Source organism: Coturnix japonica, chromosome 1 (genome assembly GCF_054131305.1).
Source record: "Coturnix japonica strain WE chromosome 1, WE-NBRP24, whole genome shotgun sequence".
Lineage (NCBI taxonomy): Eukaryota > Metazoa > Chordata > Aves > Galliformes > Phasianidae > Coturnix > Coturnix japonica.
In genome coordinates this window covers 154,168,352-154,196,220 of record NC_140663.1, presented here as the reverse complement: position 1 = coordinate 154,196,220, position 27,869 = coordinate 154,168,352, and the positions used below count along the sequence as shown (strand labels likewise).

Here is a 27,869-nt window from a genome sequence, read left to right as displayed (position 1 = left end):
TACATCTACACACCAGGACCCAGCCGTGCCCACTGCCCTGGGCAGGCTGTTCCATGCCCACCACCCTCTGGTGCAGACCCTGTCCCCAACCCCCAGCAGCCCCACTCCTACCATCTCTGTATCCCTCCTTCAGATACTTTCTAATGGTTTTATGTTCTTTTTGTATAGTGGTGCCCTTTGGCTCTCAGTCTGCCCACACGATGGTTTCACTTGATTTTAATATCCCAGAGATTGGGCTTCACCTTGACCACCCTGAGGCTACTCACGTCTTGCCATGCAGCCATTTCCAAACACTCAGAAGTCCAAATTTAATTTCCTTATATTTAAATGTAATCCAAGGGGAAAACAGCATTCACTAGAAATAATGGAAGGAAAGAAAAGAATGAACTAAGAAAGAATTGCAGAATGTCTTTGGTTGGAAAGGTCCTTAAAATCATCTGGTTCCAACCCTCAGGGAACAAGGAATTAATACACACACATTGTCCATCAGCACTAATCCTGATTGATTTCCATGGCCTGAAGATCATACGCGTAGGTGACATCTTACAGCTGCTGCAAGTCCTGCTCCACCAGGATAGTAGTGTGGAGCTGGGAGGAAAATGAAACCCATCCATCCCTCATAAGCAAAGCAGAATCCTGTAGTTCAGCTGAGGGGCTGCTCTGGGGGCAGGGATCCCTTCCTCACACCCCGGAGCAACTCCCCGAGCACCCCCAGGATATCCTGCAAGCCCTGCCCAGTGTGGGCGCTGCAGCCCCGCAGCATCCACGGGTGCCCTGCCAGCCGTCCCTTGCACAGTTGTTGCCCCAGCTCGGCGGGCGCCATGGCCCCTGGCAGCTCCTGCTTGTTGGCCAGGAGGAGGACGGGGACCTCAGCCAGACCAGGGTGGCTCAGGGTCTCCTCCAGCACCGCCAATGCTTCGGGCAGCCGAGCCGTGTCTGCGCTGTCCAGCACAAAGACCAGGATGTTGGTGTCCTCCAGGTAGTGGTGCCAGCTCTCCCGGAGGTTGGGCTGTCCCCCAACATCCCAGAGGTTGAAGGACACACCGCAGGGCGTCCGCATGGCCTCCACGTTGAAGCCCACGGTTGGGCACGTCTCCATAGCATGGCCGCCCTTCAGCTGGTACAGGATGGTGGATTTCCCAGCGAGGTCGAGGCCCAGCATGACCACACGCGCGTCTCTTTTGCGCCAGCCTTTGGAGAACAGCTTCCCCATTGAGACACCGCTGCAGCCAGTGCTAAAATATAGATATATATAGCTAAAACAAAACGTATTTCTTGGATAATATCAGTTAACAGCAGAGCACTCTGTCCTACCTCCCTTAGATTTGCTGAAGGAGGAAACAGGCAGCCGGCCTTGGCTTCTGTGTGCAGCTAGACCAAGGCAGAGCTGTTATTTCAGAGGCATGGAGCAGAGCCAAGGAGCACAGCCCAGAACTACGGCGTCTGCATTCCTGCCCTGCTGCCTCCTGCCTCCATCCCGCCCGCAGCTCTCCATGAGCTCCGCCAGCATCCCGCAGGAAGAGCCGGGCCGGCGGCACAACGCGCTTCCTCCCAACAGGGACAGGAATACACCAGCTTTTGTTCATTGGCTTCTCCAGGGGAAATCCACCCCCAACCGGACAGGAGGAAACCGGGCTGCTCTGGGAATGTGCTGAATCACAGCTCAGGGGTGTGGATTTCAACATGAGCCACGAGACAACCCACAGTTTGCAGTCTTATGACCGCGCAACACAGATCTCAGTTCAGCATTGGTTTCCATGGCCTGCTGCGTGGCACTGATGAGAAAAGGCTGAAGCACGTCCCATACAGCTGGGGCTGGGTGGCGCTGGGCCCCCCAGAATATAGAAGTAGAAAAAGAGAACTATGATAAGGAGTGCAGTGATCAGCACAGGGGGTATTTTGTGATGTGCCAATGTGTGCCGTGAAACGCCCCTCGAATCTGTCGTGTTTTTCTGCCTTTGCTGCTGCTCTCCTTCTCTGGAGCTGAGAGTGGTACCTTACGAGTGGTAAGGATGATCTGTTTCTGTCTGATACGACGGATGAAAGCAAAAAAAAAACGGTGAAATTTGATTTTAGCTGCATTTTCTCGTGCTCACCACGGAGTGTCAGTGTTGCCACACTTTTCTCAGCGGAGAGGCCGCCTCCAGAGGCACTAAACTGGAGCTGGATGGAGCTCCTTGTGTTGGTGAGGGAAGGGCTTCCTTTGGCACAGGCAGGGCCACCAACCTCCAGGTCTGGTACTAGGTCAGGATGTCTCACATTCCTTCTCCTTTCTTTGAAATGTGGGCATTAAATATAGATAGTGATGTATAAGTGACAGATATGCCTGAGAACTGCTGCTGTGTTATGTACAGAATCAAAGCAATGGCTTGTTAGCTCGTCTATGGAGATGGATATTTGCCTACAGATTAAAATAACATCATTGCTTTGAATTCTGTGACTGGATCACTTTGAAACAGGTTTTCCTGACCAGCTCTCCATATATTTTGTGATCCTGTTCATAGAACAACTCGGGTTCTGAGGGACCTCAAAGATCATCCAGTTCTGACCCTGCCTCATGTCTGTAGGAAGCTGACAGTGAGGACTGCAGGGCAACATGAAATAAGATGCCAGTTATAGGCGATTTTCAGCTTCATTTCATCCTGTTATTGTCCCTGCAGCTATTCAGAGCCAGACTGGATGGGGCTGTGAGCAACCTGGTCTAGAGGGAGGTGTCCCTGCCTATAGCAGGGGGTTGGAACTGGATGATCATTGTGTTACTTTCCAACCCAGGCCGTTCTATGGCTCTATATATGTCGCAGCCCCCCATGACCCTGAGCACGGCCAGGAAATACGGAAACCTGAAGCAGCTGCAGCGCCATTTCCTGGTTACGGCCTTGTCAAACAACACCACGCTCCCTCGGGAGAGCAGCTCTGCGCTCTTCCTGCATCCTCCCCCCCATCCTCGCCCCGTCCTTGAGCTGTGGCTATAAACACACAGATGTAAGGACTCAGCGACGAGTTAAACCCCAGCGACAGCACTGACTAAACCCCTTGGAAGGCTCCAGCCCCGCCCCGCCCCCTTGTCGTCGCTATTACGTGTGCGGCTGCTGTAACGGCCGTAACGGCCGCGCCGTGTGGAGCGGCACCAGAGGATGCGGCGAAGAGCGGGAGGTACGTTGTGCTAATGGCTCAGCTTCATAGTGAAAATAGGAAGGAAAATGTGACTGGGACTGTAGCCTTGTTATGGTGGAATGTTGCAATGCTGGAGCCTGAGGACTTATTGAGATATTGAATGCAGCAGGTCAGCACTGGGTATTTGAAGGGCTTCTATCTGTGTAAGCACGGGGCTTTAGCTTTGTTTTTTCCTCCTAGTGCTGCTGGTGCCTTTGAGTTCCATTTCTTTGCAGCACAACGCGAGGCCGGTTTGGTTTCCTTTTTGCCATTCTTTCTTGCTTATTTTTAGCATCGCTGAAACTCAAACAGTCTTTGTTTCTGTTCCTGTTTGGCTGCTGATGTCGTTGGATCATCTCATAGATGTCAAAGTAGTTAAAACAGGCCTGGCTGATACAGGCTCCCTCTCCTGGTTGATTCTGCAGTTGGAATACAGACAACATACAGCAGTATGGTTGGTGTGCTGTTGTTTATCACGGGTCATGAGGCAGAAATAAAGACAGATAAGAGCAGGACGTATTATTTCACAACAGCGCCTTCTGTACTTACTAGGATTTCATAGACTCATGGCTTGGGTTGGAAGGGACCCCAAGGATCATCACGTTCCAACCTGCCTGTCACAGGCAGGGCCACCAACCTCCAGGTCTGGTACTAGGTCAGGATTTCTGACATTCCTTCTCCTTTCTTTGAAACGTGGGCATTAAATGTAGATATTGATGTATAAGTGACAGATATGCCTGAGAACTGCTGCTGTGTTATGTACAGAATCAAAGCAATGCCTTGTTAGCTCATCTATGGAGATGGATATTTGCCTACAGATTAACATCACTGCTTTGAATTCCAGCTGGGATGCTCGGTGCTGCATTGCACTTAAAATCTTCCCATGAAGGTGCAGGTGTGTGAGAGATGTGTGTTGTAGTGGGGTCCAGGCCTCTCTGATTATCGGCACGAGTAAACTCAGCTCTTTTGCTTATGTTGTACAGGAAGGTGAATGAAGGATGCTGTGTCCCTTGCAGCGACATGTCTGAGGTCTTCTGGATCAGCCTTTCACTGCAAGGATCTGCCCAGAAGAATCACAGAGTTGTAGGGTTTGGAAGAGACCTCTAGAGATCATCGAGTCCAACCCCCCTGCCAAAGCAGGTTCCCTACACAACTCTGCATGTGCCTTTTGCTCCTCATGTTCAGCCAGCTCTGGGGCTGAAATGAGTTCTAAATTGCCATTGGAGAGAGCCTGGTATGCTACATACATATGTGTGGCACCCAAGGGCTCTTACTGGAAAGCTAGGAAAGTGGCTAAGGTTGTTAGGGAACCCATCTTTAGGTGTGGGGTGAAATGGTGCTTATGCCTAAGTTGGGCATTTCTGTGGGTAATGGCAGATAAATAGTTAAGGAAAAATATGTTTTTCTTGACAAGTTTGCATTATATAGGGTAAATTAAGTAGGTGAAGTTGAGAATGGACTGAGTTGGATCTTGGTCTTGTCAAAAGAGCAAGGTATCACTGTTGTTTTTTTAAGTGATGGGTAACATTTGAACATCTTGCATTGCAGGATTCACTGCTGGTCTTAAATAACACGTTCTCTGAAACACTTTGCCTTACTTGTCAGCACAGTTTTGAGAACCAAGCATCAGAAGCAAGAGTATCTGAAGCAAATAAAGGAGGGAACTAAGCATCAAGGAGTTCTATGGAATTCTCCAATGAAAGCTTTTTGGATCTCATGAGACTTGCTGATAACTGTGGGAATGGATCGTAGATTGACAGTAACAGAATCCCTCCAGGATGTAAGCAATGGTAGAATAATTTTGATGGTCAGGATTGAAGGCCTAAATGAGCTCTGTAGCTTTTGTTGGCTGGCAGCTTTGTTCTTGAGCTGGTGTGATTATCCTGGGGAAACTGGGAAGAAGCAGCACTGTGTAAGGACATATTATAGAATCACAGAATCACCAAGGTTGGAAAAGACCTAAAAGATCATCCAGTCCAACTGTTCGCCTATTACCAATAGCTTCCGCTAAACCATGTCCCTCAACACAACACGTGTGTGTATAGGTAACATCTAATATCCAGGCAGCTGTTTCCAGCTTGTTTCCAAGTAAGAAATGTTGACAGTTTCACTCAGTTTTTCTTCCCCCTATTCAACTCTACAAACCAGAAAGTGGAACGGTGGCTGTTTAGTAGTACTGGGTGCAGTTTGCTTATATATCCAGTTGTGTAAAGACTGCTCTTCTCCTGTCCTACCTCAGTCATTTGCTGTTTGCTCACCTTAATACATGGTAATATAATGAAATATCTCATATAGGATAGAATGTTATTATACTCTTGGACACACCAATTAGCACGTCTTTTTTTCCTCATCTAAAGGAGATGATTTTACTACCCGTTGATAAAAGTGTAAAACTCACCTTTAGATAAGATTTTCTTGGTTTTAATTCTGGCGTTGTCATCTCACTTGCAGTAAGTCCGTGAGACACAGTAACATCATGGTGGATGTGGGCAAGTGGCCAATATTTACCTTGCTGTCACCTCAAGAAATAGCATCTATTCGGAAAGCATGTGTGTTTGGTACATCAGCCAATGAAGCTATATACACAACGCACAATGATGAGGTAAGGCTTTGTTAAAATGGAGCAGAGTTTGCAAGCCTGGGTAGACTGTGATTTCTTCTTTCAAATCCTATAAAAGTTGTAGGATTCAGTCCCCAGTAGTAGAGCTGTAGCTGAGAGAATATGCTCTTACATCACAGAATCACAGAATGAGCTGGGTTGGAAGGGACCTCAAGGATCACGTAGTTCCAACCCCCCTGCCTGGCAGGGCCACCAAACATACACATTTACTAGATCAGGTTGCCCAGGGCCCCGTCCAACCTGGCCTTGAACACCTCCAAGGACGGGGCATCCACAGCCTCCCTGGGCAGCCTGTTCCAGGGCCTAACCACTCTCCTAGTGAAGAAACATGACAATATTGTCTTCCACTTCTGTGATTGTATACTTTTTTAGTGCAGTTCTGCAAATGAGATTCCTGTCTCTCTGGCCTACACAGGTCTGAAGCATTCAGACACACTAGTTGTCTTCCTGAGTGCCCCAGTGCTGACCTTCAAGTTTAACTTCAGTGAGTGAAGTCTTTGAGCCTCAAAAGTCCATGGCACAGTTCTGCCCAGGGTTTCATGAAGATATCACCAAATCCGTATGCACCTGAGTGTAAGTCATTAGAAATCAGTCTTCCTATGTTTTTCAGGTGTTTGTTTTTGGACTGAATTGCAGCAATTGTTTGGGAACTGGAGATAGTCAGAGCACGATAGTACCAAAGAAACTAGAAGCCTTATGTGGGAAGAAGATTTCTAGTCTCAGCTATGGAAGTGGACCACACGTTGTACTTTGCACTGAAGGTAGGAAGTGAATGTTTAATACAGAAGGATAAGTTACACATTTAAGTTCTGCTTATATTTAACAAGAGTGGATGGGAGGGCAATTGTATGAATTTGTTAATTGGATCTTAATATACATCATAATGCACACAGAATCACAGAATGACCTGGGTTGGAAGGGACCTCAAGGATCATGTAGTTCCAACCCCCCTGCCTGGCAGGGCCACCAAACATACACATTTACTAGATCAGGTTGCCCAGGGCCCCGTCCAACCTGGCCTTGAACACCTCCAAGGACGGGGCATCCACAACCTCCCTGGGCAGCCTGTTCCAGGGCCTAACCACTCTCCTAGTAAAGAACTTCCCCCTAACATCCAACCTAAATCTTCCTTCTTTTAACTTAAAACCATTTCTCCTAGTCCTGCTGTTGTCAGCGATTATTGCATACTTCAATATTTTTGCAGATGGTGAAGTGTACGCGTGGGGACATAATGGCTACAGCCAGCTGGGGAATGGCGCAACCAATCAGGGCGTTACTCCTGTTCAAGTCTGCACAAATCTGTTGCTAAAGAAAGTGATTGAAGTAGCTTGTGGCTCTCACCATTCCATGGCGTTATCGTTTGATGGGGATGTAAGTTGAAACCTGTTCAAATCTCTTAATTCCTTCTTGAAGTGAGTGGTGTGGGTGACCTTGCAGTCTGCAGTGGCTGCAACGCAACCTTTGCTATTGCTGCCTTGACCTAATGTGGCCTTTTACTTCAGAGCAGACTTAGCAATTTTCTCCCCACTACTTCCTACCTCTCCCCACACCCCCTCCCCTAAAAAAAAGAAAGAATAGGGTAATAAATGTTTATTTGTTGTATGTTTTACAAGGAGGACACCAGACAGCTGTACCACTTACAGAGGGAAGACTCTTTGTGATATGCAAAAGTGGAGATGGCTTGCTTTGCAATTGATACTAAAGGGGTTTGTTGAGTTGTTAGTTCACTTGTTAGCCTTCAGTCTGTTTCTTGCAGTCTTCATGACTTTCAGTGTTATTATGGAAAGAATGTTGCTTTGTGCATCCCTACATACTTGTGTAGCTGCTGAGCGAGCGTTTGTCATGTGTGCCAAGTCTGCTTTGTGCTATTTGTTTCTGTGGCTTGAGGCTATGTGTCATGGGAAGCATGTGGAATTATTCTCCATTTAGTCAGATTTGACCTGTGTGTGTGTGCGATTTGGAACTGCATTTCGCTGCATGGAAGAAAGCTGGAGTCAACTCTGCTTAAAAAGAAACAACACGAAAAGCACTAACCTTTCTAGCGATGAAAACAGAAACTGCAGCTCCTTCCTAGTAATCTGAGCACATCTGAGTTGTAGTTAATTATGGAGTCATAATACTGCAGTTAATACAAAGGAGCTGAGGGTAGGAAAGAGAGTGAGTTAATTTAAGTGGAATGCATTCTATCTCTGAAACGAGAGCCTGTGCTTAGAGAAGATCTTTGTGCTGTCACGTTTGCTTGGATTAAATGATAAAATTTGATATGTAATTCTTCTCTGTGTGGGCAGGCAATAGTATTCATGTGTTAGCTTAACTGTTGGTGTCAGCTACTGTGGTAGCTGCCTGGGGTGACTGTGCTGTCTTTGGAAATAAACACAACGTGTTTGAAATCTCAGTGGAAGAGGGGAAACTTCTTTGTATTTCCCATGGAGCTGATGCTTGCAGCTGGTTAGCCATTGTGGCTAGTTAATGTACTATAAATACATCCATGGTGTACCTTGCTGTAATGTAGTCCATTTGTGCTCTGAGGTTTTATCTGTTGTAGAATCAGTTAGATTGAAAGCAGTGAAATATTTTAAGTGGAGTTTTATTTTCAGAAGGATTTGGCTGTAGAAAGCCTTGTAGTTTGACCTGAAGTTTCAGAGAGGCATTGGAGTTGGAAGTAACTCCTGGAAATACTTAGAATAATTGATTTGTGCTGTTGGTTCAGTGTAAGTTTGATGCAGTGCAAATAAAAATCGTGAAGACATTTGTTACTGAAATACGTATTACAGATCAAAATATTCAGTAGGAATCTAAGAACCAGAAAATACAGGTAATGATAAGCAAAAGACTAATGCTTTCTTTTCTCTTCAAATTAGGCATGACATGTGAGTTGTGGGTTTTTGTTGCCTTGTGGTGGTGTTGTTACTGATGTCTGACTCTTGGCTTGGTGAACTTGCTCTCCTCTAGATTAACCTGCACCTTAGGGTGTGTATATTTTACATACAGTATCTCTGTCAACATGCAGGTCACGAGCATGTCTGTAGTATTTCCAGTAAGACAAACTTGTTAACTATCTGGTTTATCACAGAGCTATCAAAAATAGTTTTATGCTAAGGGTGTAACTTCAGTAATAAATACTGAAGAAACCCAATGTCCAAAGTTGTAAGTATTTTTATAGCAAACTACTTTCCTGTCTTTTGGACTTAAACATGAAAGAAGGCTTTTCTAATACAGATTAGCTGTGTGCCACTGGCAAACTTGGAACTGTAAGAAATGCTGCTTTTTGTTAATGCCATTGTGTAACAAGGTTATGTTACTTTGACGCATGACCTGATAAAACCAGCTGCTTTAACAACTGGAAGACTGAATAAGAGGTATGATTAATCAGGCTATAACCAAGGTTATTGTTCTCTGAAGAGTATTGAACTGTGGGGGCTTCAGTGTGTCTGGGGAAACAAATCACTTTCACTTTGAATTCATGTTTTTCCAACATCATGAAAGCATGAATTCCATTCATTCTGCTCTTCTAGTCCAACTTCTACTTAAGGTGGAAGTACATTCCTTGTGCTGGCTGAGGTCAAATGCTCTGATTCTGTAGTGCAAAGCTGGATAAGTGCTATGTTCTTATTTGTTAGGTCAATTCTGTTGCTGTTAATTTAAAACAGGTGAAAATTATCTTAAGCATTTAAGCTAGTTAAATAGGTTGGTTGACCCAATCTGATCCTGGCTATAGTACAATTATTATTTATCACTGCTATCAAGTCTTAAACTACAGTTTTGTTTTGTTTTATGGACAGCTGTATGCTTGGGGCTATAACAACTGTGGTCAAGTTGGATCAGGATCTACAGCAAACCAGCCAACTCCTAGGAGGGTTTCAAACTGTTTGCAGGATAAAATGGTAGTTGGCATTGCTTGTGGTCAGACCTCCTCCATGGCTGTAGTAAACAACGGTGAGGTAAGCACTGCTGTGTTCGTTCGCTCTCTATCAGCTACCCTGTCTTACAAGATTAGGGTCTGAGCATGGAATAAATGCAGATGGTCAAGTGTGCTGTCTTCATGTTAAATGCTCCATCATATGGCAAAAACTGCATTGGAATATGCCTTCATTCAGTCTGCATCTGCAGGAATGTGAACAGTTGTATTCAGTATCTTCATCATTTCAGTAGCTTCTTGAACATGTGTCTTGATGAGACTTTTGAAGGCATGCACAATTAAACGGTTAATCTTTCTGCAGAAATACAGGGAGTGATCCTAGTTTTTGAATGTGTTGCTGAGCTGCCAGCTCCAAAAAAAACCCAACACAGGAAGAATTTGAACGTTTCCCTAGTATTGTGCAACAGTCCCATTTCAAGTTAGAAGTTTACATGCGAACTTGCCTTTAAGTTTGAACTTTAACTTCAAATCACTGCGTCTCAGGAGGTAACACTTTCCTGTGACAGAAGGGGTTGCAAAGGTCCTTGAGTTTGAGATGAGCTTTAATTTTGTCTTCATCTGTCCACCAAAACAAAACTAAAGGAAAAAATTGAGCAAAGTTGGAGGCTTCATCTCATATTAATCCAATAGATGATCAGATTTATTTTAAACACAGAAGGAAAGTACAGGGAAAAAAGTCAACTGAACCTGTTAAAACTTGCAGTAAACTAAAATCTGTGTCATTAAGAGTTTTATTACTTCAAAGCAATATATTTTTGAACACAATAAAGGTGTATTTAAAATGTAATACAGGACAGAAAAGCTGAATACAGTCAGTTGTACAGCGTAGTTAGTATCTGTCATCCTTCCCTGTATTCCTTTTGAAACAGTATATAGATTTCTTATAGTCCTTTTTGGACTTGTGCTTGATACTAAATCTGAAGAAAATAAGAATGTCTATTCTGTATTTCTAGGAGGCTGGCTTACTTTTGTTTCCCTTTTGCCTTTAGGTTTATGGCTGGGGTTACAATGGTAATGGTCAGCTGGGTCTTGGAAACAATGGCAACCAACTAACGCCATGCAGAGTGGCAGCATTACATGGTGTGTGTATACTCCAGGTATGTCTAATGTAGATGTGAGGGATGCATTCATATTTCTAGCATCTGTGGAAGCTGTATCTTTAGTGTCTTACTGCTGCTTCTGGATTTCACAGCTCTAATGCTGAATTTACTTGGTTCCTACAAATTGCATTAGGCATATAAAAAGGGGTAATCGCTCTGTAAAGTGCTTGCTTATGTGAATGCTTTACGTTTGGACAGCGTAACTGAGTAAATTATGTTATGGGTAAAAATTACATCTTTGTTACAGAGCTGTATGAGTGAACTGCAGTAGGGAAACGAGGGAACGAATATGTTCCAGTTAGATTCTATGTTGATATTCTAATTAGCCCTTCTAATGTGTTTTGTGCTAGCCTTAAGTACTGAGAAATAACACATTTTATTAGGTTGAAGATGGGTAGATAAAGAATGCCTGAGGTATTTAACATCAGCTAGACTAAGGTAATGTGCGTGGTAATGTTGTTCTTGTCTCTTTTTTGTGTAGTAATAATGCTTATACATTTACTTACAGATTGCCTGTGGCTATGCACACACACTAGCACTAACAGATGAGGGTTTGCTCTATGCCTGGGGAGCTAACACTTATGGGCAGCTGGGAACTGGCAATAAAAGTAACCAGCTAAGCCCGCTGCAGATCATGATGGAAAAAGAAAGGTAATCTTTCTGAAGCTGTTTCTGTGTTGATATATTTGGGCACACGTTATGCGGTCTCTAGCATTGGAAGCATGTGCATTTGGGGTACGGTGGATTGGATTTCTATTGCTAACATTAAAAGTACAGGAAAGCATGGTGACTTTGTCTATCGACTGAGGCCTACATTAAATCAGTTTTCTGAAAGAGCCTTGGACAAGTGCCTCTGGGCAGTGGTCAATTATGGAAACAGAATTCAATTGACAAGCTTGTTAGAGCTGTGGCTAAGTGCTCCTGCTTTCATCAGTGGTAGCATTTAGCAGTTTCTCAGGTTTGTAGCAGATTGACCTTTGTCCACACTCAGCACTCATATAATATTTGGCATGTAAGTCCTATGGCTCTTCTGCTGTTTGCTTGCAAACACAGACCTCACTCCCTTTCTCAGGATCCATGTGTATACCTGAAGATAATCTTAATTTAGAAACCTCATGGTCTATAAATCCCTTAACTTGTGTATCTCTTAGGTCATAATCTCCTTTTAAGTAGGGAATACTCGCGGCTGACTGTCTTGGCAGTCCTTTCATGGAGGTGTGATTCTTCTTGGTTCTAGCACAAGGGGATTCTGTAAGAAATGAGAGGAAAAGAACAGATGTGTGCATCAATAGCACACTGAAGACTTTACTTAAAATGCAATGATAGCTCTTTAAGAATGATGAGTTAAGTGTGTTTAAATAGACAGTGCTTCATTTGAGCAGGAACTTGTTCCAAACTGAGTTTCAGCATTAAGGGAAGGAAATTAGGGTGATGAGGAACTTGTGCATGTTTTCTGGAAGTGATGGATGCCCCATCCCTGCAGACACCCAAAGTCAGGCTGGATGGGGCTCTGAGCACCTGATGGAGCTGTAGGTGTCCCTGCTCACTGCAGGGCAGTTGGACCAGATGGCCTTTAAGGGTCACTTCCAACTCAAATGATTGTATGAAAATAACAGCAAAATTGGAAGCCGGAAACACAGGCAGCAGATCAGTTCTCTGTTCACATATAAGGGAGGTAAGGATTAAAAGGGGGACAGAAGTGCTTTGTGGGGAAAAAAAGGCTTATTGAAAAATACATAGGTTCTCAATTTCAAAATGACAATTTTCACGTCTGTTTTGAAAGAAGTTCTGTAAAGTGCTCTATAATATCATAGTAGTATTAAAACTTTCTGGACTGTTCATTATCTATAGGTTTGCAAGTTTCATGAGCATTTATCACTGAGAATGAGTATCTGATGTGTATTGCTTTTAAAGGTGAGGGTGGGAAATAATGTTTTTCTTCATCTCCTTTCTATGGTAATGGAAGAGATGGAGAAATGTCCAATAAAAGTGACAGCATCAATGTCTGATTACAGTAAAATCTGCAAGTAATGCCAGTGCAGCTCTTAAATAATTGTCTGTTCAGGCAGAGACATGCTGGTACAGGACAAAGAAGTGCAGGAGTGTAGGTGCATAGCTTGCTCAGCTCTTATTTTGATGCAGCGCTTTCTAAGGTCACCCAATTCCGTACCTTGAAGTATTTTACAAGGTTTCTTCTGTTTGCAGGGTTGTGGAGATTGCAGCCTGCCACTCTGCTCACACTTCAGCTGCCAAGACACAGAGCGGCCAGGTGTACATGTGGGGCCAGTGCCGTGGCCAGTCTGTGGTCCTTCCCCACCTCACTCACTTTGCCTGCACTGACGATGTGTTTGCTTGCTTTGCTACCCCTGCTGTTATGTGGCGTCTTCTCTCAGTAGGTGAGAACAAGCTCTGAAGTGGCAGCCAATGATAAAAGTGGTTACTTCTCATTTAGCCTGTCTTTGTGCTTATAGTGGTCCAAATAACAGCATCTCGTCTATAGAAGAAACTAAATAAGCTTACTATAGACAGAAGATTAGCTGGGAATGCTCAGCCTCTGGGTAAATCCGAGTCTTGTTTTATCCCACTTGCTCAGTTTTCTAATCCTATGAAGTATTTGTTACTCTTGCCCTTTGCAGAGGCCTGGTGGTTGTCCTGAACTGTTGTCTTTTCCTGGTGGTGAAGGCTCTAAATGGCATCTTCCTAGTTTCAATAACATAGATTTTCAATTTTTATGAAGTCTTTCCAGATTGAGTATAAAAAGTATTTGGATATTGTTCCTGTATTTTAATTCTTAACCTAATATTCCCAATTACTCAAGTATTTACATCAAAAGCCTTGATTCTCTGAGCATTTTTAATCTCCATCCTACGTATATTTTTCCTTCTCCACCTTTTTTATTCATACAGGCTATAAAGCCCCTTTTCTCAGCTTTTTCTTAGTGAGAGTTAACTGCATAAAGATTATGTCCTACTTCCACTTATGGTGGTTCTGCCAAAGAAATGAGTCAGTCACTCAGGATTGGCTGTACTGAAGTTCAGATCTGCAGCCTTTTTGAGGAATTAAGGTATTTGGAGTGAAAGTCCATCATCAGCATAGCTTAAACTAAGCTGGTGACCTAGGAAAAGAAAATCACATGAGCAAGTGAATGGGTATTGGAGTTTATTTAACCCCAGTGAGATGCCAGCTCTGTGTGATCCATGCAGAGTAAACTTCAAGAGCATGGGTTGTTTTTTGTGGCAGAAATATTACATCTATTACCGTAGTTTCTTACATTATAACAGTATATAATATATATTATTATACATTTTAAACTGTCCCTAATTATGAGAAGTAGTTTGCATGTGGGTGACCTATATGCAGTCCTGTGGGTTGCTGGAGACAAGCCGCATCTTCCTGCAATGGAAGCATTTTTTCTCCTACTTTCTCCTACTTTATACTTCTGAGATGCATAAAATAATGGGTTAAGGTTAAGTTACCTGGAAATGTAGGGTTCTTGCTTTACTCACTCTTAGCCAGCTTATGCTGCATATCTTGCTAGGATTTCTAAGGGTACAAAACAGGATCTGAGGCCACTGCAATTGACCTTAGTATTAAGAACTGTCAAAGAGCTGTGATCTCACAGCTTTAAACCCCTTCCAAAGTTGCAGAAGTTCTCTAAGGATAGTGTGTGCTCTCAGTACAGTCTCCCTTCTTGCAGCAGATCTTGTATTGTCACAATTGACTGATAAACTGAGTATAACAGCAGCAACAGTAGATGACATTGGTGAGCTCTGGCAGAGACTCAACCTGCAGGCTGTTGCTATACACTGTGTCTTGAGTGAGTTGTAGGTGGGTGCGGGTTGGCCAGAGGTGAGTTTGCAGGCTGGTCTCTCTTGGTGTAATCTATGTGGTAGTGCAGAGCAGAGCTGACCCAGCGCTATTGGTAAGCTACCAGAAGGCTGCTGATTTCACTGCTGGTCCATGCATGGAGAGCGAGGAAGTAAGTCCTCCACATACTGGAGAGTCTCCTTGGTGTGCTGGGTAATGAGGTGGAGTGTGGACTGCTGACCATTGCTGCACACACCTTGTGGAGCAGTCCTTGCCAACAGGAAAGGGCAATACATTCATTCATTTGAGCCCTGATACTGAGCTGTTTTCCTTGCCATTCAGTTACTTCAGTGGTTAGCTTTAATTACAGTGATGTATGTGTTCTGTATAAGGTACTTACATGTGCTTTCCTTGTTTAAAAATTGCTCCTGCAGAGCAAGAAGACTTCCTAACAGTAGCAGAGTCTCTGAAGAAGGAATTTGACAGCCCAGAAACCTCAGACCTAAAGTTCCGAGTGGATGGAAAGTACATCTACGTTCACAAAGCTGTTCTAAAAATCAGGTAGTGGTTGTATTTCACACAGCTCCTGTTTAAACAGTAAAACCTTTCAGTGTTGCATCTAAGGGGAGAGGGGAAATAGGAGGGGGTGACACCTTAAATCTGCAGTATATGCTATCTGTGTATCTGTAATCACTTTAAATGAAGAAACTGTAGAGGGCATTGAATCAAAACTCTGCCTTAAAGCAGTCCGTACTCAGTTTGCATTAAGTCTATTTGTTGTTACCAGAATAATATATTTTTATAAGCTAGTCTGTATACTGAAATGTTTCTATAGCAGAGGTTGAATTGGTTTTGTCTTGATGCATAAGTATAACAATGTACGCTTTATTAGGAACTAAAATACGGACCATTGACTGATAAGCTATGGTAACGTATGTGACTGTTGTAGAGGACACCAAATACTTCAGAGGGGCTATAATGTTTCATTCATATGTATATATGGTAGTGTTCCAGATGGTGTCTTTGTCTCTCAGGTGTGAACACTTCAGAACCATGTTTCAGTCCTACTGGAATGAGGATATGAAGGAAGTAATAGAAGTAGACCAGTTTTCTTACCCTGTGTATCGTGCCTTTCTCGAGTACTTGTATACAGACAGTGTGGACCTCCCGCCTGAAGATGCAATAGGTATTGTTGTGGTCCAGTTCTACTAACAGCATCTATAGAAACTAAGAAAAGGCATGAAGAATAAATGTATTAATATAGGCTTCTAGTCCTGTGATGCATTATTTTTTTTTCTGGTGATTGATTCTGCTGCCTTTAAACAACCACTGTAGCAAATTTGCTACAGCAGAAGTAGCGCGTGATGTACTTGCACACCTTACTGAATATAAGGTAGGATAATACAAAAGGATGTGTCTAGATGTAATGATGGAAACATGGGTAGCAAAGCTAAGAACAAGCTATGATTCAAGCCTAGAATGTTACAGTGGTAAACTTATGCTCATGTTGTGTTCCACTCTCAAGCATTTAGCTATGAGAATCAGTGTGACAGCTCACCTATTTACAGAGATTAGCAGGACGTGGGTTATAAAAGGCCTTTCTTCCTACCTGGTGGTAAAATGCTCTTATAAAAGAGTAGAGGCCTACTTGCAAGAAGTGTGTTATATCCATATAGAACTGCATACAGATGCAGACTGTACCCTGGGAGAGTAAATTGTTGAAAGGACAGAAATAATTGCATGTGACTCATATGATGACGTTTTAATTGCAGGGCTTTTGGACTTGGCTACTTCGTACTGTGAAAATAGACTGAAAAAACTGTGTCAGCACATTATCAAGAGAGGGATTACTGTGGAGAATGCATTTTCATTGCTATCTGCAGCTGTCAGATATGATGCAGAGGTAAACTTCCAAAGTTCAGTCTCTTAAATAGGTGGCTCCTTTCTGACCTAAACTGTGGAGGAAAGCAGTCAGTTACGTTTTCATATAAGCTAGCTCTAACTTCATATCAGATAGCACTGTCTGCCACTTCCAGGATTTGAGAGTGTTGCCTTTGGAATTAAGAGCTGCATTGCAAATAGGGTTTTTATATATCTATTTTGGATATGGCAGAGTGGATGGGAGCAGGGAAGGGGAGCTAGATATCTGAACATGGATATCTAAAGGTGACTGAAGTCGCAGGTAGAGAATTGATATCTGTCAGTATTTGCATTGCTCAGCTCGTGTTGAAGGTCTGTAGCACTGTGCAAGGTAATTATGAAGGCGGAGGACCAGAGTGTGGAGAAGGAGGAAGGTCAGTGAAACATTGTGCAGAATGTCTGGTGGTTGCATTGGTAGATCACCAGCGTGCAGCTTTGTCATGTATCAGGAAGTATCCCTGGGCTTTCTGCAGCCCTTTGTGCTCAAAATAGTATCTGTGCATAGTATTTGCGGCTTAGTTAGTTTTTAATGTGCTATTTCTAAAGCAGTTGGTTCACAGGCAGTGAATTCTGTGCTTTTCTTGCACTTGATATCTATCAGTAGGCATGAAATGCCTTAATGCAGCTACTTCAGAGACTTACTTCAGAGCCTTATGGTGCATTGCAAGTTTGATGTGCCATAGTGAAGGGCTGCCTGAGTGTCTGAATTGTGGCTTCAGCTCTATGGTGATTAAAGATTGCCTTGGTGTGAGTCATGGCAAACTGGAAGACTTCTGTGCTTTAGCCTCAGAAGGCTGGTTGTGGAATGGGTGTTCAGTGTGATTGATCTTGCCTGTAAAGGGAAGCTGGAAATGAAGTGAGAGTGGTTGGCCTAAACGCTGCATTAAGGAGAGAGTGGGCGATACTGAAGGGCTGCCTTGTTTGTTTAAAGCAGTAGTTGAAGATGTGTAGTAATACTAGATCAGAGTTTGAAATTGCTTGGGTGATGTAGTTCATTCAAGGGTCTGTGTGTCTGGAAGACAGCGGGTAAAAGGACTTCACTAATATAAAATGCTTTGTTTAATGTGATACTCTGCTGTTTTTGGGGATTGAGTGCCTGGATCCTGGAGCACAGGTATTATGAGGAGCACCTGAGGGAGCTGGGATTGTTCAGCCTGGAGAAGAGGAGGCTCAGGGGAGACCTTATTGCTCTCTATAACTTCCTGAAGGGAGGTTGTAGTGAGCTGGGGGTTGGCCTCTTCTCTCGCATAATCAGTGATAGAACTAGAGGGAATGGTTTTAAGCTGCACCAGGGGAGATTCAGGCTGGACATTAGGAAGTATTACTTCTTGGAAAGGGTAGTCAGGCATTGGAATGCACTGCCCAGGGAGTTGGTGGAGTCACCGACCATGGGAGTGTTCAAGAAACGTTTGGATGTGGTGTTGATGAATATGATTTAGCTGGGAAGTATTGGTAATGGTTGGACTAGATGATCTTCTAGGTCTTTTTCCAACCTTGATAATTCTGTGACATGACTAGATCTAGTTCAGGTCTTCTTTCTGATTGTAAGGTTAAAACCTATCATTGGATGTACTTGTGCCTTTTTCCACTTAAACCTGTATTAAATACAGCTTGCTGGGAGTGCATCCATCCGCAAATGAAATTTAGCCTTTTTTATACAGAGTATTGAATTTTCCAAGGTTTCTTAATAGTAAAAGAATACTGTTTGTTGTACTCTGCTGTTGCATCGACTTGGTATATGGATTTTTAATAAAGCAGTGCAAAATACTGTGATGTGTACGCTGTAATTTTGTTTGAAATGCTGCTTAATTCTGTTCTTCTTAAAAAGCAAACCCTTAGCGTTCAGTTCTAATAAGCTTGTCTTTTTTTGTTGCACAGATACCTTACAAGTCAAGATCTGCAGCTTCATAAAGCCTGGTGTTAGGCCAGGACTCATTTTTGTATTGCTGCTGTGTCAAGATCTCGCTGGCACACAGTTGCTCTAGTTGTCAATATTGAGCTCAAGTGAAAACCTGAATAATACCCAGTCTGTTATACCTATGGTGGCTTAAAGATCTGTGCATGGTTGCTGTGCCTTACTGCAGCACGCAGCCTGCTGAGCTAAGGAGGAAGGGTGTATTCTCATGTAGAAAGCACAGTTCCATACGTTGGTGAAGCACTAATGGAAGTGGAACAGAACGGGGAACTGCTGTTCTGGAAGGGCTGTGGCATCTTCCTTATAGCAGCTTTGCTCTGCATCACGAGGAATCTCCTCCTCAAAGGGGAGCTGAAAACAAACAGTCCAAGTGTGAAGCATTCTGTGATCAACATCACATTGTCAACTGCTGTCTTTTGTTTTTTAGACTTCCTTTCTCTCTGACATCATGTGGGTGCAATGATGGTTCTCTGGGAGGCTTTTCTAATCCTTAAATGGAAGGCACTTCCAAGTAGTCTCAAATATCTGGAGCACACTCTGCAAGGAATGCCGTATTGTGCCACAGTCTATTTTTTTCTTGGGTCATGTGAGACATAATGTAACCTGGGTCTCTTTCTAATGGGCACAGGGTCTTCTGCCTGAACTCTGCTTTCATATTGCCCCGTATACGCTTGTGTTGAGCCTGGTGATGCACAACTTGAAGGCTTTATATAATTAAAGAGGAAGTTGAGCAGCCTTACACGTAGATCTGAGTTCATATTATGGAATGAAAGAGCTGAGTTGTCTTCATCCACAGTCTTGGTCATGTTTTACTTCCGTACCAATTCCTGTTATTTGTATTGGGTTATAATGGCTGTCAGTAAATGTAAATGAGACAGTTCATGTGAGGGAACTTTAAGGAATGCATTAAAAATCAGCTGTTGTGAGCAGTGTGAGTGCAGCTGTATAGGGAGAACCAAACTACAGCTGTTTTGTCCTCATAGCTGTTAGTGGGGGTGGAGTCATTTTCTGCTGTGTTTATGTAGTGATGCTGGGAGGAGGGAGGAAAAGGTTAAAAGGTGCTGGGTTAGTTTGTCTCACTCTCTGCAGAATTAAAGCTTAGAAAGGCGTTTGTGCCCTACTGAATGTAAGCTTTGTAATGGAAGAAAGATGACGAGACTTCTTTCTTTCTTCTTTCTATTCAGGACTTAGAGGATTTCTGCTTTAAGTTTTGTGTCAACCACTTGACTGAAGTGACACAAACTACAGCATTTTGGCAAATGGACGGTTCCCTGCTAAAGGAATTCATTGCTAAAGCCAGTAAATGTGGAGCCTTTAAGAACTGAATTGAGGATGTAAGTGACGGGCATCTGTAGGATGTTTTGCAGATGTAACAGGTTGGTGTAACTGCGCGGGTAAAAGCGTTACCTGGTCTCCTGGAGCAGAAGTTGTGGAAGGCCACAGCAAAACATTCTCTGTACTCAAGATTGAACTGCTGTAAATCTGTCAAGCGATGTACCTGCTCGTATTTAGCAGATCTGGATGGAGGGACTAGCACAAGAGCTCCAAAGGAGAAAGTAAAACTGCAACATCCACAAGACACCAGGTGATGCTAAGGACTTTTAGGCTAGGAAATCCCATTTCTAGTATTGCCTTTTAAACGTACTGTTTGAGCCTTTTGGGGCTCAGAGCCCCTGAATGAAGTCACTTAAATCATTAGCTCTCTGTGTTATAAAGAGCCAAAGGGCACGGATATCTTTTATTGCAGTTGCATGATGTGAATGACATTGCTGGTTGCTGCATGTAATTAACCAAGTGTATTTGGTGCTTAGAGAAGTGTGAAAACAATGCATCCTCAAAGCTTGCTGAAGTAACTCTGACAAAAGTAACTCTGAAGAGAGGGGTTGCTAGCAGATCTAGAGCTCAATATAAGTTGTAATGTATACGCTGTGTAATCTGCTGACCTAATATTTATGACAGTTAATGGGAAGATTTCCCCCTTTGACTTAATTGGTTCCCTTAGTGGGAAAGGAATACACTGTTCTGAAAGCATTTGTTTCATTTTTTTCCTATTAAGTATTGTATAAATTCAAACCACATGCAATAAAATTCACTTTTTTAATATCTCTCTCTTTACTAGCAAGCTTCTTTGAAGAAAATGTCAAGCTTTGTGTTTGTGTAGCACACATAAGCTGATTTATTGAGGAAAAACAACCAGAAACCTCAGTTTATTACTGCATCTTACTGACCTGACTGTGCTTGATGTGCATCTGTGACTTCCATTTCAGAAGGCCTGAAGCTTGTCCATAGACACCAGCACAGTACCTGGTGCCTGCAGTCCGTGTTGCTGATGAGTCCAGATGGGAAACACTGATGCTGTAACCTCACAGTGGGGCCATGTGCCACCCACTGTTTGTCTAGTGTGCTTTAAGGATGTTATTGTGCTGTCTCCAAATAACAGGGTAGGAATGTTTAAATTTGAAGCTTAGATTGACATTGACGCAGATTGGGGTAAACCTTTGCTCAGTGTTGCAGAGCCAAGAGTTTCATAGTGTTGTATCTCCTACAGCATAACAGGAAGAGCTCAGCATAGGATCATGTGAAGAAACACTTCCATGTGTGTTAAAAGCAGTGTTAACACACAGCTTGTTCTAGACTGCAAACTACAGACTACTAACTACAGACTAAAGGTCTAGCTTGGTGAGAGGGGAGAAACAAATACAGGGCTGGCCTCAGCAGTAGTTCAGATCCTTGCAATGAGGAAGGAAGAAGAGTTAGCCTGAGTTGAATGAGCTTTACTTCTTTCCATTGATGGTGTACATTCATCTTGGTTTCCCAGTAACTCCTAATCACAGAATTGTAGGGGTTGGAAGGGACCACTGGAGAGAGTCCAACCCCCCAGCCAAAGCAGGCTCCCTACACCACATTGCACAGGCAGGCATCCAGATGGGTCTTTAATATCTCCAGAGGAGACTCCACCACCCCCCTGGGCAGCCTGTTCCAGTGCTCCGTCACCCATTCTCCATGTTAATGCATTGAAGGGCACTGCCTTTGTTTTAGGAGGCTGCAGGCTGGCCCTGGAGCCTGTTGTGCCTGTAGTGTTGTGTCATCCTCTTCAGTGCTGCCTTTGCTGCTGAGGGGCACAGTGTTGGTAAACCCAAGGGTGTGACAGCCTGCCCCCTCCTAGGCCACATCCTATGCATCAGGGAGGCTATTGAGCATCACTAAAGACACAGCTTCCTTAAAAACACTTTATTTTCATTAAGTTACCCTCTTTGTAGCTAATCAATGCTTTTTTGTATTCAAGCCATTTGAATATAATAAACCAGGGGGAAGTTGAATCCTTTCTTAATGAAGAAAGGAAGACGGTCCCGTAGTTTGATACATTCTATGCTATACACATTGATCAGGCTGTAGTACCCAACCACTTCTGGTCTGCCTGTAACCACTGCTCTACCACTGCTGCTACAGCAGACCGAATATTTTAGGCAGTCAATGAACACTTGAAAAACCTCCATCTTACAATTCAGAAGACTTCTCTCCAAGTGCATGTCCTGCTAGTTTATCTTCTTTGGAAAGCCAGAGCAGTGCTGTAGTCCTTTTAACAACAGTGCGTACGTAGATGCAGGCAGGGAATTGGCTGCTTCACACAGTCAGGAGGGGCTGCTGCAATTAAAGTGACTTGAAAAAGCCTTCTGTGGCAGCTGATGGTAGTCCCTTGGCTTTGAAGGAAAAAGTCCCAGTAGAGGGTTTTATTTGGCTTTACAAAACCTACAGTTGATATATAATACGATTTAAAGAGTAACAACTTCAAGTTATTGCAACAGTGAGGTATAAAAATGAGTAAAAACACCCAGTCTTCCCTTGTGGCCATTGCCTGGGAGAAAGGAAACCGCTTACATACTGACCAGATGTGCTCTATATGATTCTTATCATTAGAAAACATGGAGCATTGACACCATGGCTGACATCTGTGGGGGTTATTCAGACACTGTACTGGATGTACTGGCAGCACTCTCTTGGGAGGGGAGGGAAACTTCTTTTAACTCCTGCAGGAGCTCAATCTTGTTATCCAGTCTCTTCCTGCTTTCCAGCAGTTCCTGGATTCTTTCCTCAGTCCCTAATATGGAGGAAACAAAAGGGGGAGGGGTAAAAGCTTTTATTTATGTTTAGATAACAATTAATCATGTATATTTAATGTGTTATAAACTAACAGGTGGGTTGCAGAAGACTCTACTGCTCAGTTTTGCCTAGGGCCACCACTGCCTTTAGAGAGCTGCACTTGCTGCATTACCCCTCACCTCTGCTCTTCAATACAAGGCTTGAAGGTACACTGAGTACTAAGGTTGTCTGCTAAGTTTTATGCTGGGAAAAAAATAAATGCTGAGAAGTAGCACTAGGTCCTCCTGCCCTATTAAGTTAATTTCTAACTCTAAATGTCATAGGTCCCTTCCACCCCAGCATGCTCTATGATTCTGTAGAAGAATAACCTTAATGCTAAAAAACCATACCCAGTGCTGCCACAGTGACAGCATACGTCACGTACCTGAATGAATATTTGTCAGTATGTTTTCAAACAGTCCACAGTCAAAGAGTGATATTACCGTCTCTTCATACTCTGCAGGACAAGAATATCACAGAGGAATGGTTTACGGAAGCCTTAGGTAGTACCTAACATTAGGTGCAGTGCTAATTAAGTAATTACATTATAGTAATTACACACATTACAGCAATTGCTTGAGGTTTTAAGAATAGCCAGGAGAGCACTCCATAGCACTCCCATTGCCAAGTACTAACAGTGGCCCCATGTCACTGTTCTGAGGACTCAAATGCCAGGCAGTCAGGTCACCATTTCTGCTGTGAGAGCAGACTGTCACCGCAGCCCTCTGTACCTGTCTCTGAAGTGTTGTCATCCATCAGCTTTTCCTGTGCCAAGTGAAGGGTGTCCAACATCTCTTCAAATATGTCATCCAGAAGCCCAGCTTGTTTGCATTTCCTGAGAAAGTCGATTCGGACTGTTAAAACACAAACACACGCAATCTTAAACATAACAGATCCTGAGCAGTTTGGGCTTTACCCATTCATTTCAGAGATGGAAACTTTGGTTCAAAACCCACTTCTAGTAACACACACACAGAGACACACACCCAACTGGCTCGTGTTGCTACTCACTCAGCCCTCTGCAGGGAGAACAACAGCGTGGTCGAGTTCTGTACTACAAGAGTGGTGAGGTGCTGGCACAGGCTGCCCAGAGAAGCTGTGGATGCCCCTGGAGGTGTTCAAGGCCAGGTTGGGTGGGGCCCTGGGCAGCCTGGTCTACTATTAAATGGGGAGGTTGGTGGCCCTAGCTGTGGCAGGGGGTTGGAGATTCATGATCCTTGAGGTCCCTTCCAACCTGGGCCGTTCTGCCCTCCTTGCCCCAGTAGTCACTTGCACATAAAGGAAATTGAAGCTTTCAGCACTGCTGCTATCGAACACCTCCAGGCACTGAACATCCGTGCAGTTGTTCTATAAAGCCAAGCACACCTTTGTGTCTGCTGCTTTTCCTCCTTAGTATCCGTAATCCATTTTCTTCTGCCGTCTCTTCTGTCCTCTGTAAGAAAATCAGTACATGTCTGAACATCACACGGATGTTGACTGCTCTGTTTGTTTCTTAACTGCTATTACTGCACATGCACAATATACTCAATAGCTGAGAAATTCCTGGGGACAAATAACCCAGTTGTGAAAGACTGGAGCCTTTGGTGGAAAGGCAGGTGTGGGTTTCCGTTTTAGAACTACTTAAATGTGGAATTACCATTTGTTCCATGATGGTGGAAGATTTCGATGCATGTCTTCTCCTCTTATTAGCTGCATCTAGAAATCAAGAGACAATGAAGCCTGAGAAATCTGTGAAAATGGACTTTTTTCTTCCAACCAATCCTTGTTACTGTTAATACATCAGTCTCTCTCCACCACAGCATCAGAAGCAGAAGAAAGGAAGCTGGAGAAGCGTTAACAACTGCCACCAAAAGCTGAGGGTTTTAAGGGCAGTGGAGTGGGATCCTTCAGAACGAAAGGCCACGTTTAAGAAGTACTGAAGTGAATGGAGAAGATGCAGATGCACACATGGATCTCAACCAACCCCCTCCTGCAAGACCATCAACCCACCACTCAACATAAAGGGGGAATAACATCAAGTCTGTTCAAAGGGGTTACTGACTGCACTGTGCAGGCTTGTAAAGGAGATAGAAAGAAATGAAGCCATTAAAAGCAACTCACCATAGTGATTGGTCCTGTTGCCTGGGTCATGTTTCGAGCAGAACACTCTGAAGTTTCAGTTCAGTTACAAGAGAAAAGGTATGAATGAATAGAAAGGAATACATACACAGAGTTACGATGACACAGGAGAGGTGCTCCAATGTGCCTGAATTCCCAACACTGCCCCCTGGTGGTGGATTTTAACCCTCCTCATACTTTAAATCTATTCTTTCCCAGTTAAAAGCAACCTTCATAAGCACGAGGGCTTCTAATAACACCCACACAGCAGTTTTTACTACCCAGGCCACCTTATGTGGAAGCACTTTCCTGCATCACTGGTACTATGCATTATGCTGATGGCCCCACCTGTACTGTTAGTGACCCTTTGCAAAGCACCGTGTACCTTTTCTGCTCTGTTTGCTTCGATAATCTCAGAAAACCATCAAAATCCAACCACACATTCAATAAATAACACCGCAACCTGGACCACCCCACATCAGAAAAGGCTGTTAAATACCGGTAGACTCCATTTACTTCATCTGTTTCTATGGCTGCATCATCACACAGGGCACAGAAGTAGTGGTAGCTCCTGCGACAGGCTCTCTCCTCACACCCCACTGTAGCTCCTTTCTTGCGACAGAAGTTGCACACCTACAGCAAAGTGAAATCTAACTTAGGAAACAAGCATTATCCTCTATAGGAAAGCCCAGTCCTTCATTGCAAGACTTAGAGCCTCTCAGTGAAATCTCTTAGTTTTTCCTCTTGGGGAAAAAAGAGGCCAGAAAACACAATAAATCCCAATTACTAAGAAAAATAATAATGGAATGTCAGTAAGTGCGATGTCAAATTGATGTTTTTGATTCTAAATCTGTAATTTCCCCAGTCTTAATAGGTCAGGCGGACCAAGGCCACCTTTCATTTCCTCTCCCCATCATAACCGACCAGACAACCTCAGTGTGCCCCCTGCTTTGAGGCAGCGCTGAGTGCTGGTTCAGAAACTGCCTTACCAGACGCTTTCCTCTCTTGAGTTCATTCAACACAGACTCCACATCAAACCTTAAATCTAGATTTTCTGGGTTATATTCTTCAGATTCCACAAATCCAGAGGAAAATAACTAGAGACAAAGAGACAATGATAAGAATTAACAGAGCCAGTTAGTCGTCAACCTATACAATGTCCCTCTTTATCAGTGATTTTATACATCCAGCCTGGCCTTGAATGCCTCCAGGGTTGGGGCATCCACAGCCTCCTTGGGCAACCTGTTCCAGTGCGTCACCACCCTCTGAGTGAAAAACTTCCTCCTAATCTCTAACTAAACCTCCCATGTTTCAGTTCAAAACCATTCCCCCTTGTCCTATCGCTATCCACCTTTGTAAACAGCCTTCAGTGCTCTTCCACTCTCCTTTAGGTACCACCCAACTGAAAACCACTCACCAAACAATTCTGATGAGCTGCAATATTTTGCTCTTTGGCAACGTACATTATAGAAGCAGCATCCCCTTCTGAACAGAACGCACACGTCCTCCTCACCATTTTCGCCATTATCTGGAGAGCACCTGGAACAAAACACAAAGAGATGGACAAAAACCTCATAGGCCAGGCAGGATGAGCAGAGAGCAGCAAAGCCAACAAACACAAGTTTTACTTGGTGGTTTCTGGGCAAGTCCACAGCAGGAATCTTCAATTCCTCACTCCCACGAGGTGGGACGCTCCGAACACCTGGGACGTCACCTCCGACAGCCCAGAGCACTGTAGAATAAGAGCAAGAACAGCCTGGTGTTAGTTTCCAGAAGGATTTCAAGTATCCCAGTGACACAAGTACGAGACAAGCAGGAAATCTCACAGCCCACCAAGTCTGGCCCATATTTCTCTCTTTCAGCAGTCAACCCATGCCTTAATCAGTTCCATATCCCTTCTATTTTATGGGAGGGAAGGTCTCAAATGAGAACACCGGGACATAAAGGGATTTCTTCTTTCCCCCAGCACCTTTCTGTACCTCGCAAGCAAGGCAGACAATGTTAGTCTGTCCCCATTCTATCTATACAGCAATCGTCACAACAGCCTCAAAACTGAGGCATTAGATAAATATACAATGAACGGAAATCCACAGAACTAATAGCAACATTGACAAAAGGAAACTAAAAAGCAGAACGATGGTGTTTGAATGGGTGGACACCCAATGTGGGAAGAGTTCTCACAGCAGGTTGATACCTGAGCTCTCTGCAGATGCATAGGCCCTGATCAGTCCCTGTTGGATGAGGTGTCTCTAGGTATTTGGTAAGGAAGATGCTGAAGATGGAGGCTGCAGTTCCTGCTGTCCTTACAGACTCTGAGGAGGAATCCTGGTGCTGTAAGAGAACCAAAGACATTCAGTGAGCTCAGCCTTTTTGTTTCCATGCCTTTGCAGGAGCCCTGAAGTAGCAGAAGGGCAGCTCGCAGCCAACCCTCACTAGGAAAGCAGTGAGTTCTTTGTGCTGTTCTGCAGCAACACGCCCTATCAGCGCTTGCAAACAGCAGCCGGGTGGAAGAAAGCAGTAAACGAAAGTGAAAGGGGAAGAAAGCACACGGTGACTGTGCAGTTCCTCGGTGTATTTCATTCAGCCGTTACTCATTAGCCCAACAGGCGGCTCCGTTCCAGAAGCGATTGTGAGAGCAGCCGTGCAGGGAAACAAACCACATCCTCACCCAGGAACACACAGCTGCCCATCGTAAGGCTCCCACAACAAACCCACCTCCTGCTCACCGCCCACGAAACGCTTTAAAAGACGCGAGGCGCAGAAAAGACGTCATTTTAAAGCAGATGGACGCGGTGGCGGCTCTGTCCCTTCACACTGCCGTTCTACGTTACGGGAATAACCGGAGGGCTCCTCATCCGCCTCCAAAGCGCTCGGCCTCGCAGCTCTGGAGCCTTATCCGCTCCCTAACGCCCTCGGAGGACGCAGTGCTGTGTATCAGCGCGGCGGAGCAGCAGCAGCGCCGTGCCGACCCGCACAGCCATACTTACCCCAACAGCCCCGGGCACCGCCAACACCTCAACCCGCTTCCGCGGCACGGATGGGGCGCACGGAAGTGGGCGGGCAGTGCCGGAGCACGAAGCATGCGCGGCAGCAACCACAGGGCGACAGGGAGGTCCTTATCAACCCGGGCTATTCCATGTATGAAACACAGAAATGGAGCTATGTGACAACGAGTTGTTTTATGAAGTGACACAAGCC

General features: G+C 44.1%; 3 protein-coding genes across 27 annotated transcripts; 1 reads left to right on the top strand and 2 right to left on the bottom strand.

Moving 5' to 3' along the window:
- Positions 1-301: 301 nt before the first annotated feature.
- Positions 302-1,653, bottom strand: ARL11 (ARF like GTPase 11). Its single transcript, XM_015851846.3, has 2 exons — positions 1,315-1,653; positions 302-1,235 (listed from the first exon to the last, which is right to left on the bottom strand). The coding sequence occupies exon 2, from the start codon at positions 1,211-1,213 to the stop codon at positions 644-646; it is 570 nt and encodes a 189-aa protein (XP_015707332.1). The 5' UTR covers positions 1,214-1,235; positions 1,315-1,653; the 3' UTR covers positions 302-643.
- A 1,425-nt stretch (positions 1,654-3,078) lies between these two features.
- RCBTB1 (RCC1 and BTB domain containing protein 1) lies at positions 3,079-20,537 on the top strand. 21 transcript variants are annotated; one of them, XM_085536200.1, is made up of 15 exons: positions 3,079-3,153; positions 3,998-4,048; positions 4,137-4,293; positions 4,764-4,933; positions 5,605-5,755; positions 6,384-6,534; positions 6,978-7,144; positions 9,556-9,714; positions 10,682-10,789; positions 11,301-11,443; positions 12,998-13,188; positions 15,034-15,160; positions 15,634-15,785; positions 16,372-16,502; positions 19,619-20,537. In XM_085536200.1, exons 5-15 carry the CDS (start codon positions 5,630-5,632, stop codon positions 19,757-19,759), a joined length of 1,596 nt encoding a protein of 531 aa, XP_085392326.1. In that variant the 5' UTR covers positions 3,079-3,153; positions 3,998-4,048; positions 4,137-4,293; positions 4,764-4,933; positions 5,605-5,629; the 3' UTR covers positions 19,760-20,537. The 21 variants fall into 21 exon arrangements, 20 of the variants coding, with proteins under 20 accessions (XP_085392326.1, XP_085392321.1, XP_085392333.1 ...); XM_085536195.1 differs by having other exon boundaries at positions 4,702-4,933; XM_085536207.1 differs by lacking the exons at positions 3,998-4,048; positions 4,137-4,293 and adding an exon at positions 6,189-6,257.
- A 1,113-nt stretch (positions 20,538-21,650) lies between these two features.
- PHF11 (PHD finger protein 11) lies at positions 21,651-27,706 on the bottom strand. Of its 5 annotated transcripts, none has more exons than XR_014942131.1 (12): positions 27,387-27,706; positions 26,866-27,002; positions 26,300-26,403; positions 26,089-26,210; positions 25,661-25,768; positions 25,171-25,304; positions 24,675-24,721; positions 24,211-24,269; positions 23,586-24,006; positions 23,306-23,428; positions 22,960-23,031; positions 21,651-22,533 (listed from the first exon to the last, which is right to left on the bottom strand). XR_014942131.1 is itself a non-coding variant. In XM_085536212.1 (12 exons), the coding sequence occupies exons 4-12, from the start codon at positions 26,194-26,196 to the stop codon at positions 22,394-22,396; spliced, it is 858 nt and encodes a 285-aa protein (XP_085392338.1). In that variant the 5' UTR covers positions 26,197-26,210; positions 26,300-26,403; positions 26,866-27,002; positions 27,387-27,706; the 3' UTR covers positions 21,651-22,393. The 5 variants fall into 5 exon arrangements, 2 of the variants coding, with proteins under 2 accessions (XP_085392338.1, XP_085392337.1); XR_014942130.1 differs by having other exon boundaries at positions 27,659-27,706; XR_014942129.1 differs by having other exon boundaries at positions 23,306-23,409; positions 23,940-24,006; positions 27,659-27,706.
- Positions 27,707-27,869: the final 163 nt, after the last annotated feature.

Coding starts and splice junctions, on each gene's coding strand:
- RCBTB1 (XM_015851842.3), top strand. CDS start 5,630: ATGGTGGATGTGGGCAAGTGGCCAATATTTACCTTGCTGTCACCTCAA. Junction 5,756..6,383: donor ACACAACGCACAATGATGAG/GTAAGGCTTTGT, acceptor TATGTTTTTCAG/GTGTTTGTTTTTGGACTGAA. Junction 15,161..15,633: donor AAAGCTGTTCTAAAAATCAG/GTAGTGGTTGTA, acceptor TTTGTCTCTCAG/GTGTGAACACTTCAGAACCA.
- PHF11 (XM_085536212.1), bottom strand. CDS start 26,196: ATGGCGAAAATGGTGAGGAGGACGTGTGCGTTCTGTTCAGAAGGGGAT. Junction 24,722..25,170: donor GAAGTAAATGGAGTCTACCG/GTATTTAACAGC, acceptor CTGAAACTTCAG/AGTGTTCTGCTCGAAACATG. Junction 23,429..23,939: donor GAAAAGCAGCAGACACAAAG/GTGTGCTTGGCT, acceptor GTGTTTTAACAG/TCCGAATCGACTTTCTCAGG.
- ARL11 (XM_015851846.3), bottom strand. CDS start 1,213: ATGGGGAAGCTGTTCTCCAAAGGCTGGCGCAAAAGAGACGCGCGTGTG.